General features: G+C 47.5%; 1 protein-coding gene across 1 annotated transcript; it reads right to left on the bottom strand.

Moving 5' to 3' along the window:
• Window position 1: 1 nt before the first annotated feature.
• NCOA4 (nuclear receptor coactivator 4) lies at window positions 2–12,448 on the bottom strand. The gene is made up of 10 exons (XM_061564987.1): window positions 12,288–12,448; window positions 8,776–8,907; window positions 7,373–7,513; window positions 5,135–5,229; window positions 4,910–5,018; window positions 3,910–3,999; window positions 3,525–3,680; window positions 1,301–2,569; window positions 902–994; window positions 2–680 (listed from the first exon to the last, which is right to left on the bottom strand). Exons 2-10 carry the CDS (start codon window positions 8,893–8,895, stop codon window positions 675–677), a joined length of 2,079 nt encoding a protein of 692 aa, XP_061420971.1. The 5' UTR covers window positions 8,896–8,907; window positions 12,288–12,448; the 3' UTR covers window positions 2–674.
• Window positions 12,449–14,009: the final 1,561 nt, after the last annotated feature.

Raw genomic sequence — 14,009 nt, 5'->3', positions numbered from 1 at the left:
GTGCTTTCATGTGAATTTATTACGATAAAATCTGCATTTTTATCGAAATGTTACATTGCATTAATTGCACTGAGTAAAGTATAATGCTTACCCTTAGCTCCTCAGGTATTAATCATATAAGCAAATATTTCAGGAGATTAAAGGTGTCACTTTAAAATAGGTTAGTGGTGCAGTAATATCATTAAAGTTATACCAAAGTATCATTTAATGGGCTCGGTCGTTCAAAAACGATTTTAGCAAGATGTTCATCACAATGAAATTTCCAAAATATCCCACGTCACAAACCATCATGAAAATGACTGGTTTTTAATGTGCAATAATGTATATTAGCAATTGCAACTGTAAAATCAATTCAAAGCAAGAACTTTCTGTTAGAAAGATTCCTGCAGAATTCGGGCATTGTAAAAGCCGTTTCATAATTAGGTTTCATAGTGTTTTAGCCCACGAGCTATAAGTGCATGAACGAATGCTGTCTCATTCGGCTTGAGGCGTTGACGGATACACCACCTTGAAAATTAAATCGGGAACCTATATAAAAAAAAGGTTAACAATGCCCATTAGGAGTTAAGCACCATCAACATCTATGATGGCCATCAATTTTCATGTTTTGTTTCTAAACGATTAAGGTTTTCATAAGAGGCCATTGGCAAGAAAGTGCTGTTCTTGGTAGAAATTCACATCTGTGAACAAACAAAATGCTTGGGTCAAGACAACACGCACACGTCCAACTTTTCACACCAGTGTCTACAAAGAGTTGTTTAACATAATAATAAAAAACAATAATTGCATCTGTTCGGTAAAACATGATCATTTTATACACATGCAAACGCTCGGACCGTTTAAGAAATGAGATTTCATGTCGTAAGGCTCCAATTAAAATAGAAGATGATAAAATACAAACCTGAGAGTAGAGAAGCCATTTTTTGTACGGAGGTTCATCCACGGTGTTCATCTTTGAGAAGACGTTACAAAACGTGTGCATTTCTTTCTCTTCCTAAAACACAGCAAGACAAATTCAGCGTTAGAACAACGCAAGATCATGTACATATGCTTCTATCATTCGGTACTTTCTTTGGAGAAACATTCTTATCATTGACACGGAAACATAGCTCTCCGTTGAGGTTTTTTTGGCTTAATTGCGTGTCGTTTTGGCACAACGTCCGAAATTTCGCTCCGCGTGCTGGGAAGAGTCACAGCTTGCGACGCTCAGAGAAACGTCGGGCGTGCCGAACAACCCGCGATAAGAAAAACAACGGCACGCGTACGCGGTAGCAGAAACAAGCAGCGACCAGGCCCTTACGTAGGAGCGCTTCTTTAGAAGCCACTTGTCCGTGTCCTGGCGAAGGTGATCAATCGCTGGGGAGCTACCAACGCCGCCGCCGCCGCCGCTGCTGCTGTTGTAAGAGCTGCACTCTCGCGCGAGGATCCACTTGGCGTGGTCGCACGGCCCACCGTGCGGCAGCTCCACACACTTGAACCCCGGCGGCAGCGCCACCGCCGCCACATCCCTGGCTGCACACTGCGTGGCCAGCAGCCAGTTTGTGATGGAGGCGGTCATGGCCTTCTCCATCCCCCGGCTGAGTTGCGGCTTGAGAGAGGAGTGCACTTCCTGGGCGAGGCGCGGCTGGCGTGGGTGAAGCCACTGCTCTTTCAGGTCATCCTTCCCTCCCTCCTTGAGCACAGCGGGACCTGGAGGCTGCTCGCTCTGCGACTTCTTCTCCGAGATATTCAACTCAGCCATGGACTTCTCCACCCCGTGGCGCTCATCTCTGGCTTTTTCGCCGTGCGGTGCGACGACGACGACGAGACTGCCGTTTTTGTCGCGGCCCTCCTGTCCCAGCAGCCACTTGTTCTGGGCCTCACGCTTGCAGCTTCCCTCGCACACGCACTCCGCGAAGCTGGCACAGGGCTCGTTGGCCTTGCACGCCTTGCGCACGCTCAGCTCCGGGGCGGGGCGGGCACAGGCGAGCCACTCTTGCTGCTGCTTCTGCTGTTGCTGCCCTCCGAACTTCTCCCCGTGGAAACCTTCCGCGGGCTGGATGCGAGGGGCCGCCTGCTGCAGCAGCCAGCTCTGATAGGGCAGGCGCTCATCCTCTGCGGCCTTGTCGGCCATGCACCAAAGGCTCGCCAGGTTTTCGATCTCCACGGGCTTGGGTGCGATGGGCATACCGGTGCAGCAACCGGAACAGGGGTCTGGCTGAGGCTTCCGCAGCCAATCCTCGAAGGCATAAGTGGCCGTGAATGGCTTCAACACTGCCTCCCAGCTCTTGCGAGTGGCCTCGTCGATGGGGGTGTGGTGGATGCCGGCGGACTTGTGTTGGGAAGGCTTCAGCAGCCACGTGTTGATATCCGACCCCTTGCAGAAGGCCGAAAGCTCCACCATCTCGTCATTTTCTCCTTCGTTGTCAGTGATTATATCGTCTTCAGACAGGGCGTCCAATATTTCAAAGGTCGATGAGGTGGACATGGTGCGTGTGTGGTTTGCGTGAATGTTTGGGGCCTGGTCTTGTATCTTCAGCATGTAGTTTTTCACCTCTTTTTCAGCAGGGGTCGATCTGTATGTTGTACTCTGCACAGAAAAAGTTACATTTGTTAACTAAAACGATGATCCGTAATAATAAAATCACATATCAGAACAGGGGTGAGGATCCTACAGCCTGTAACTTCGTTTCATCGAGTCCACGGCCACATGAGGACTACCACGTCGAAACAAAGCAGAAAACAACATCAATCGGTCAATGCAAGCATCTTAGCTCTTATCCACAAAACAGGTTTCCCTCGCTTTATATACGATGTATGTGAAACTTCTAAATCTCACCGTACGTAGCCAACCGTGATAAATCGGAGATGAGTTTCAAAGAAAAGGGACGCATAAATCGAAACCGCACGACACAGCTGCCTGCTGAGTAGTGCACACAGTGGAGTGCGCACAATGCTGTCCCACATCCAACCGCATAGCCGCAGGAGTGCGTTTAAACCGCATCGTGTTGCAAAAATCGCTCAAACCGAAACTGCATAAAAGCGAGGGAGATCTGTAAAATCGGGAACTAGAAGGGAATATTTTCTGCCTGCCAACAGTCTAATTTAGCACGCTCAGTCACCTGGTTAAGGGTGTGCCATAATTTTATGAGGACAAAACTATGGTGCATGATGATGATAAATACATGGAAACATTTGAGAAAGTTGTGTTTACAGTATTGTGTGTTAAGATGAAAGAAGAACACCAAGCCCTTTTACCCAAAATTTCAATGAAGCGTCATCCATTTACTAAAGTTAATAACATTGCAACAACAAAAAAAGGTCCGTGTAGATGTGCAATTACCTGCCAAAAACGTATTTGAAAGTCCTAGTCACCCTTCGGTAAGGAAGCGGCCCCCCCCCTACCCCTGTGATAACAGCGATTCCGTGTGTCGCAGCACCACGTGACCCTGAAGTTACAAACCCGTGTGACATTTTTCCACGTCTAACATTGTACAATTTTATCAACGGCACCTTGGCTTTGGCACGTGTGCGTAATTACTCACCTTGTTGGTTTCTTCCATAGTGGCACTTCCTTTGAACAGCCAGTCATTCATGTCCTTGCTTGGGGAGTGGAATGTAGTCGTGGGGGGCAGCGCAGCCGCGCTGGAGGTGGCTTTCAGAAGCCAATCGTTGGGAGTCTCATTGCGGATTGAAGACTTCTGTGAACGCATCAAAAGTGTCGTAGCAGTGCGTGTGTATTAGTGCATTTATCGCCGCAAAATGGCGTTGACGTTCCCTGTGAACATGCAACATTTCTCCTGCACAGTATCCATGCTGCAGCCTGTGCTCCCCCTTTACTTCCATGCCCCCCCACTCATCCACTGTTGGCATAGACTCGGCCCCCGTCTAAATTGTAGAGCAACAAACAACAATTTTAAATAATTTTACCTGCAGTGCAGAAGGCTCCTTGAAATGTGCAACAGAAGAAAGCTGCTCCAGTATGGGACAGGCACTGTAGCGGCTGGTGGGGTACTCTCCCTGGTGAATCAAAGAGAAAACGTTAAGGTGCAGCCCTGCAATTCCTTGCTCACACCCCACTGAAGGCGATTTTAGCCTTCTCTTCCACAATGGCCAGATGTCTCGAATGAGGTGGGAGTCCCCACACTTTACCCCTACCCCACTACAGCAGCAGATCCACTGTGGCATACCCATGTGTACTGTTGGACCAAAAACCGCAATTACAATTTTGCAACCTGGATTTAGAATGACCTCTGAACCACAGGCGTTTTATTTTATGACCTATAATACCCCTCTCCCCAGCAAAGTAAAGTTTGTTTAATTTACACTGGGTAATGTATGTTCATACCTTAATAATGGCCAGCGATGTGCTTGAATAATGTTTTGAAACAATGTATGTACCTGCTATTAACACATGGATCAGATGACATGGGACTGACAACTGACATTTAAAACATGTTCCAAAACTGCAAAGAAGAATGCAGAGGTGCATATTTGGAGTTGCAATGCGACAGAAAGAGCCACACCACATGGAGCAGGTCACATATGCAGGTTAAAAACATTATATATTTGGCACTTAAGAAAAGCGACCTTGGACTCGTTGCTATGAAGAATAACAGCCACTGGCTGAGACCAACGATGCAGTGGCAGTCAAAGGAGGGAATGTGCCCGAGGCAACGTCCACGACAGGAATTGCAGCAATGGAACTGTCTCAAGTGCAGCAGGTAAACGCATTGCCCTGTGAGACGGTGATGGATGTCAGCGACTTGGTGGAAGCCTTCATTCGGCAGTGGATAGTCCAGGTTTATTTTAATTGACTAAGAAACTCAAGACATCAGGATGGGTCTCATTTCCCCCCCCCCCCCCCCCCCCCCGAGTAACCTGGGGCACCAAAATGACAAAATCAACAGCAAATAAAAATTATTCACACCTGTGTGACGATGTTCCCAAAAGTCGTGATAGCCTTTCTCAAGGCCGCAGCATCGGCTACAAAACCTATGGCATCTGTCTCCTCGGCATTCAGGTTGAGGCTGCTACACCTGCACACACGTGAACATGCAGTGGTTACATGAACCTTACAAGAGGATAAACCCATATCAATAGGCTAAAGCTGAAGAAGGCAACAGGGTGCGTGCGGTATGCATGGTCTTCTTACCTCTGCAGGCACTCGGTGATCTGGACGTTCAGATGGGGGTCTGGGTGCTGCAAAGCCTCCTGTTGCTTGAGCAGACACTGCAGCCATCCCAGCACCTGATAAGAAAAGGTAAAGGAACAGCCCTGCAATTGCTTGCTCATACCACAGCTGTGGAAGGGTCCTCCCACTAAGAGGGAGCATAGAGAGCGCCCCTTTGGCCGACTCTTTCACACGAGCCAGAGGTCTTGGAGGATGTGGAGTACCCCCACATGTTACTTCGCATTACATTATCCACTGCTGGATGAAGATATACTTCACCACAGGGGACGGTGGCCCAGAACCAGTTTAGATACCACTCCTCACTAATGTTAGCCAAGATTGGGAATCAAACTCAGGTAATCTCTGGTTTTTAGGTTTAGGGTGCTAGTCACTACACGTATCCCAGCACATCAACAGAATATCATAATTCAGACAAAGTTTTTTTTTCTTTATGTAGAAGTGGTATTTGCATGCGCATGTGCGGTTTGGTTAGGAAACGGTGCCAAAGTGGTTCATCTACTCTCCTACAGCCCGCTGTGCTCTGGTCCACATTCAATGCCACGTGGCACCTGTGAAAATATTCATTTCAAAAGTGTGTGGAATACCTATGTTGACTCAGCCCGAAACAAGGAAAAAACAAGATAGCGGTCGGAATATCTGCTATGTAGGAACAAAAGAAGCTGAACATGGGGCCGGTCGGACGTCAGAATAGTTATGCAAGAGCGGCACCACACGAGACTGCTATAAACGTTGTACGTTCAACTTCACTGCACAAAAGTACATAGGGTCACCGTGCAGTGCTAATGCTCCATTCTGTAAACAATCGTGTTTGCTGTACATGTACACGAGTGTCCAAAACTTTGCAAGGCAAGAAGGCATTCACTACAGTAACTCGAATTTCAAGACTACTGTAAAGATGCTTAATTGCACAACGATGGATGCGTCTTGACAATGATAAGAACAGCAATCTCTGGCCAGCACACCCATTGGCAAAGAACAGCTATTGCTTAACATTTACTGTGGCAACATATGTCCGTGGCATAATGCCACTAAACGCCAACGAATTTGGAATGCAAGGCACACTTTTTTTGTGGGCAGTTTTATGTCCAGAAAGCGGTGTTTAATAATATGCTAGAGTTTAGAATGATCAATTACAGCTGAAAGAAAATAACGCCGATATTATTCTGTGACATTTGATTACTTTTGTGTAGTAACATTTCTAGGACACGTGCAAATGTGGGGATCTGGGGAAAAGGGTCACTCAACCAACCAGTTTTGCTCATCCAATTAAAAGCTTACTTGCGATTACTTAAAAACATGTGAGCAAGAGTCTAATATTGGCTCTATTATACAGCTTTGAAAGCCAATTTTGTAAACGCCCATAGCCAGTGTTGTGATAAATACCACTACAAGTAATGTGAAAAATAATAATTGAAATACTGCCAAAATGTAAATTTGGGTTATACGTAACCACCCGCTAACAATTTGAATAGAGTTATTTTTTGACATCCATGTGTTTTTACCATACCAGTTGGCAAAGCAGCTTGAATTTTACCCTCCGATACAAAGCAGGGGGGAATTTTACTCTCAGGACACAGCCTTGATTAGCACCGTTGGTTACGTACGGTGAAAAATAAGTTCTACATACATACAAATAGACCCCTCTGGATGAGGTCTCTGGTATGATTGGTTATAAGCTGTTGTATGATCTTATACAAAACACGTATTTTTGCATAAAGGGATCAAAATATATTGTGTGAGCAAATTTCCATTATTGCTTGAACAGGTCTTCCACAGCGGTTCACTGGAACAATGTCGAGTATTGCAGTGCTGCATCTTAGGGTTAAAAAAGGAAGTAAAGAGACCGGTGCCACCACATGAATGAGGATGACGCGATGGATCTCAGCGATCACAAAACTGGACAGGGTCGGCAATGAAGAGATGAGGAAGGAAGCAAGAGTGGTTACCCATTCTCAGGCATATCGGAAGGTGATTTATGTGGAAGCACCAGGGCAGACCGAGAGTCAGTCCTAGAAATAGGTGGTTTGCAATGGTGAAGCAGATTGTCAAGGAATGAAAAGGGGACATGGAGATGGCCCATGACAGGAATGGGTAGATACAAAAAATTACTTGGAGGGTAGTCCCCACATGACCGGGAAGGAGGCAGCCCGTGCTTCACTTCCCCCATTTGCCATGTGCAGCATCGCCTTGCTCTGGTACCTGGTTGAGCTGATGCAGCTGATTGTCGAGCACCTCCTCCTTCACCTGTTGAACCACCTCGGTCTGCTCCAGCAGCCACACCTCTCGGCTGCGCAGTGACTCCAGCTGCCGGCTCAGGCAGTTGTGGATCTGAGCCCTCACCTGACACACAACCAGATCCACACAAATACACCCTTTTACTCATACATTTCAACATTTTACATGCAAGTTGTGACAACTCCCGCTGCCACGATTTCAATTCGTATGGCATGGCATGTCATGTTATAGAATGGTTTTAATTTCGACATTTTATTCAAATTAAGCCAGGTGGTACTGAATTCTGGTTTGCAGTTATGACTCATTATTGAGAATAGTTTTCCCCTGTTTTCTGGCAACTCATTATTGACTCGTTAACCGTGGTCACGTAATAAACAGGAGCTTTGTTAATCCACTGCTGGAGCAAGGCCCTCCCCATGGCAAATCAGCCATGGGGGGGTTGTAAGACCATACTTTGCCATGCTGGTCAATGGGGGTAGGTGCCTAGGACTGGACTAGATATCACTCACCACTAAGGTATTTGTTATGGCCAAGAATTAAACTCAGGTAACTGTTATTAGCACAATTCACAAACCACCATTCTACTCCAAAAGGGTATATAGGAAGACCTCAAATAGTTTGTCTAAACCTGACGAAAACGTAGTTCTTGTGTGCATTATGGGTTTACAGTAAAGAATATAAGATCCCATGAGAGTTGTGATGGCCTCTTCGACATTGATATAAGCTATCAGAATATATTAATTTACCGATAGATGACCTTTATAACCAAGTGAGAGCCCATGGACACCGCAATGTTATTTTAAGGGACATTTTGGTTCAAATAATTATTATCCAAATTAACTGCGTGGGAAAGTCCAATTTGATAATTTCAAAAATAAATGTCAGCTGTGGTGATTTCCCTGTGCACTATCGGGAAACACCACCCTCCTCCACACATGGAGAAACAGCTAAACTCTTCCACATTCTCTGGTGTCAAGAACCAAGTTAGATCAGCGATAAGCTTATCTTTTCATCACGTACATAAGGCCGAGTTCCCACAGCCGAGACTCGTTCACGACACATTCCCACCTGAACAGCGACACTTTCGGGTAAATATAAAGGACAGATTTCACCCCACACGACGAATCTGGCTACCCAAGTTCAATTCCCGAACACGGCTAACGTCAGTGACAAGTAATATCTGAACCGGGTCTCAGTCGCTCGTTTCGCCAACCCTCAACAGCTTGGGAAGGGTTAAATGCAGCAGTGGATTGACAAACTGCAACAAAGTATTAGCATTGTTATTACATTATGTTCGGTAGTACACCTTGAGTGCTCATGAACAGTTGACAAGGTTGCGAAATTATTATCTAGCGTGTTGTACTCACGTGCTGTACGTTCCCCCGAAGTTGCTGCTGTGTCGTTGACACATCACCGATGGCTGCTTGAATCTGACTCTGGGCTTTCAGACATCTCTCCTTGAGAGAGGCGACAGGATTGGAACTCATTCTTGCTGTTACCTGCAAAAGTGAAAGCATCGGAAATGTTCAGAGGATAATGCTTAACTCGGCGAATCTCATTTTGCACTCACGGGACCAGTAATGATTGACTTATCTTATGTTTATGGCTTAGTGTCCTATATATTGACTATAAAGTGCTGTCTGGTTTATGTTCTGAAGTTAAGCAATTATTCACATTCAGGCTAGGCAGGTAAAAAAAAAGCCATCATATATTTGCTGTGTGTTTTAAAGAAAAAGTTGTGGTTGCATCTTATAATCCGGTACGTGTGTGTAACCAGATCGGTCTAACTTTATTGACACCGGGCACAGGTTTGGGGTTCAGTTTTACTTTGCAAAGCGTCCGATAATACGGAGACTACGGTAGTATGCTAAAGACTACACCGTATGCATATATTTAATAACCCCACCTGTACAACTTCACGATACATGCCCCACTGAATCGAACGGCCCTTTTCAAATAAATCGGCACAGTCCTAATATATTACACATTCACCGTGGGGACTTTGTACTTTGTCCAGATAACGTATAACGGGCTGGTGTTTAGTTTGTTGGCCACCGATGCAAAAAGAAAAAAACTAAATGTTCTACTTGTCAATCGAAACGGAAAAATAAATGGGACACTGTTGGAAGTGATGTGCAGAGCACACGGAAACACAAGGCCACTAGTAAGACGATATTCTTGCTCTACATTTTGAAGGACAACTATTATCCGCGGACGTTATTCCGCCAATCCGGCAGAGGAACAAATAGAATCATTCAGAACACATGGAGGTTTAAACGAGTTCGTTCAAACTTAAAGTGCGGGCATGTGCAGGAACATCACGAGACTGGTTCGCCAAGGAATGAAACTCGTCAACAATGACTAAATTTCGATTTAAAGCTTTCGTAACTGCAGGGATTCATCTTCTTGGTTCTTTCGGTAAAGTCACGTAGAAGGGAAATAATATAATAAAATTAAAACATAATAAAATACAATTCTCACGACGGTTCGGCCACAACGCAAGCAGCCGTCCTCAGGTGCAGAACAGGTCTGTCGGAAAGACAGCGTCCGAATGAATACCACCAAGCTTGGCAGCGTATATTTAAGTTGGGTTAGAGGAGGAGGGCGCCTTGACAAAGGAATTTAGCATATTTATTGAAAATGCAGATATGTAATTAGTCACTACTTGTGGAAAGTGTAGGTGGTGGGGGGGGGAGTCTCAAAGTCATATTATGCTCGTGTATTATGTAGGATTAGCTAATGACTAAATGGAGACCTGGCATTGACACAGACGACGATGATGTCAGGATCCCACAGGCGAATTGTTACATCGCACGATGTACGTACGATCGTGAGTAAATGGCAGTGGATACGTGGGGCCTTCATCCAGCAGTGGACTGACCATGGCTGACGGGTGTGCACGCTGCACTTCTTTCGCACCGTACGTTGCCAAAACGTACTGATCGGGAGGTGCGTATACATCATCATCAATCATCATCACGGTGATGATTGATGATGATGTATGCTCATCCATGTGAAACACATTACAAAGACAAAGATCCCCCGTGTAGCCTTAACCTACTGTAGGGGCAAGTGCTGTTAGCGAGCACCTATGAAGGCCGGCACGGCACACGAGGGGGTGGGTGGGCAACACCACGCCCGGCCGCCTTTATCTCCCCAGTGGCGATGTTTACACATCACACCAGGTACTAATTTGAGGCTGAGTCGACCTAGGGGAGGCCCAGGGCCGGTTCAGATAATCGTCACCGGTGTTGGCCGTGAACGGGAATCGAACCCGGGTCGCCAGGTTCGTAGCGCAGTGCGCTAATCACTACACCACCGCTCCCCACATCACACAATCAACCACACACTACCACACACACTACCACACTACCACACAAACACACACGTAGTACTACACACAACCACACACACAACCACACTACCACACACACTACCACACTACCACACAAACACACACGTAGTACTACACACAACCACACACACAACCACACACACAACCACACTACCACACACACTACCACACTACCACACAAACACACACGTAGTACTACACACAACCACACACACAACCACACTACCACACACACTACCACACTACCACACAAACACACACGTAGTACTACACACAACCACACACACAACCACACACACAACCACACTACCACACACACTACCACACTACCACACAAACACACACGTAGTACTACACACAACCACACACACAACCACACACACACACTACCACACACACAACCACACACACACTAAACACCACAACCACACTACCACACACACACTACCACACTACCACGCACACTACCACCCACAACCACATCCCAGGGGGGGGGGGGGCGATAAAGCCGGCGAGCGGCCATTGCGTGGCGCGCGCTCCCCACGTAGACGCGGGGTGCTCTGGGGAGGCGGTGGGCAGCCGTGCAACGTTCACAGCTCAACAACAAACATCATCATTATCTGTTTTCGTATCGTTCAATCAATCATTTATCCACACGTGCAAGTGCAACAGTAATCACCTACAGCGTTTTAATTTTAAAAAGGTCACGCGAAAAAAACGGATTTTGTTAAAGGAAATGTTCACAAATGTGTGTTGAGGCCTCTCTATGGGGTGGGTTTAAAAGCCACTGTTTTGTTATATTGATAGGCTAGAGAGATAAAGTATCTGCTGTTACTAGGCACACGGGTAAGATCAACATCTTAAGGAGATATTTCTGCAATGTCAATGCTGCAATATGCAAATTAAATTAACAGCAGGGTTTGAAACAGATAATTAGAAATAGTAAAAAAAGGCCACGGGTGAATTTGGTTACGCAACAACCAAATAATTTACTTACTTCTAACCTATCATCCACTGTGACACCTCGAGCCATTTCGCTAAATAGTGTACTCGTATTTCTCAAATACCACAATGGAAAGTTACATGGCAGAAAACAATCCCGGTATTTTTAGAACGCCGACACCGACAAATATAAACACACTGTAACACAACACACTATAAATTACCAACTACCACTCACAAACACATAACCTTATACTCCAACATAACTCAAAACGATATCAATTTACTTAATAACCCAACGTCGCAGTAACATCGTGTACCACGGCTAAAATTGTCATCACGTAACGTCGATTGCCGGCGTCGTCCGTCGCAACCCCCCCTTGTCAACGACACCCCCCAAAGGGGCCCCTTCGTCAGAAAGGGGGCGGGGGGCCTCGTCAGAAAGGGGGTACCCCCTCGTCAGAAAGGGGGCCACCCTCGTCAGAAAGGGGGCCCCCTCGTCAGAAAGGGGGTACCCCCCATAACGCGAAACGCCGCCTCAGGCCGACGGCGCTCGGCCCGTCAACGCTGGTCGCCGCTCACCGGTCAAAGCCACGCGGACGCCGTCAGTGGGCAAAGTCGAGGAGGACGTCCTCCTCCTTCACCGGGGTCGACCGAGCTCGGTGGGGACGAGGACGCGGCTCCCCGGCGCCGCCTTTTAGGCGAAGAGGCGACGTCGACGTCGCGGTCGAAGGGAGACGCCCCTCGCGCGTGTCTCCGCCCCCCTCTAACCCCCCCCACCACCGCCCCCCTCCTACCCCCCCCCTCTAACCCCCCCTCTCTAACCCCCCCCTCTAACCCCCCCCTCTAACCCCCCCCTCTAACCCCCCTCTAACCCCCCCCTCTAACACCCCCCCTAACCCCCCCCCCCACCACCGCCCCCCAGTCGCGTTTTCCCCCTCCCCCCTCCCCAGAACGTGCCCTTGAGAGCCGGCGGGGCTTGCGTGGTGACGTAAACGGAGACTTGCGTGGTGACGTACACCGGGGGGGTTACGTGGTGACGTACACTGGGGATTAGGTGGTGACGTACACGGGGGGCTTGCGTGATGACGTACGCGGACGCTAGCGTGGTGACGTAAGCGGGAACTTGGGTGGTGACGGACACCGGGGGGGGGGGGGGGTACGTGGTGACGTACGCGAGGCTGACGTGGGGGCATGCGTAATGACGTCACGTGCGTCGCGACCACCGTGACCCATCCACGCCTCTACGGTTCTTGGGGCACTCCCACACGTGGTTCACTTTTGCCGTATTCTCCGGATTATACGACGCACGAAATCCCCCCCCCGCCGGTATTTAAATAGCAAACTTGAGTGCGTATTTTATATACGTGTGTGAGACCAGATATGTATAATTGTATTATCCAGCTGACTCTTGCGAATGCGACCATCATTGTCTCTAAAGTTATAACTTGGCTAAACTCAATAAACTTGAACCTGAAAACCGATAACACGTTTGTAGCGCGTCTTATCGGAGCAACTCGTGATCCGTGAGAATGAACGAATCACGGCGATCAACAGCAGAGGAAGACGACGAAACATCCATTGGAATGGCATGGCCTTAAGTAATACAGTACAATAGTAATTCGATTTTGTGTTCAGTACGTCGCATATCCGACAGCCCCATTATCCGCCTTGACCAATTTAACCGCCAACACTCAAGTGCAGTATTTAGGAATTTTCTGAAAGTAATTTGCGAAGCCCTGCAGCTGCTTGACCACGCCACCGCTTTGTGACGTCATGGTTGCCCGTGGTCACCCATCGCTTGCTCTTTCGGCTAGACTTGTGACCTTTGTCTTTGTAAATGCTTCGCCCTTTGCGAACGGCACTTGCAATCCAGACGTCGTCGGCGTGAGCTCCCGCCTGCGGCAGTGCATCGGAGAAATCCGATGAGCCATGAAGCTCCTTTTCCACAGATGTCCAGTGAAAACTATGGGACACGTGTCGCTTAGCTACCCTCACCGCCCGTGTCCTCCAGCCAGCGGTATGAGGTGGGCACACCACATTTTGGAAGCCAGCGTGGGCACATTCCCACTTCTTCCAAAGGCAATTTGAGCAGTGTGGAATAGTTGGCCAAAAACACACACTCAAGCTCCCTTTCACTGGGATTTTTGCACACAGCGTTGTAATACGGTGTTTTCTTTTTTCTGGAAGATTTGCTGGTTTATCCAGGATGTTTCTGTTGCGCGTCGTCTCTTTAAGATGTTCTCTGTTCATATTTTGTTTGTTGCGGTTGCACCCGACTCACATGGCTCACAGGGCTAGTAC

This window comes from Lethenteron reissneri, chromosome 34, assembly GCF_015708825.2.
Source record: "Lethenteron reissneri isolate LAM-NWPU_2019-01 chromosome 34, ASM1570882v1, whole genome shotgun sequence".
Lineage (NCBI taxonomy): Eukaryota > Metazoa > Chordata > Hyperoartia > Petromyzontiformes > Petromyzontidae > Lethenteron > Lethenteron reissneri.
This window is presented reverse-complemented; position numbering and strand designations above follow the sequence as displayed.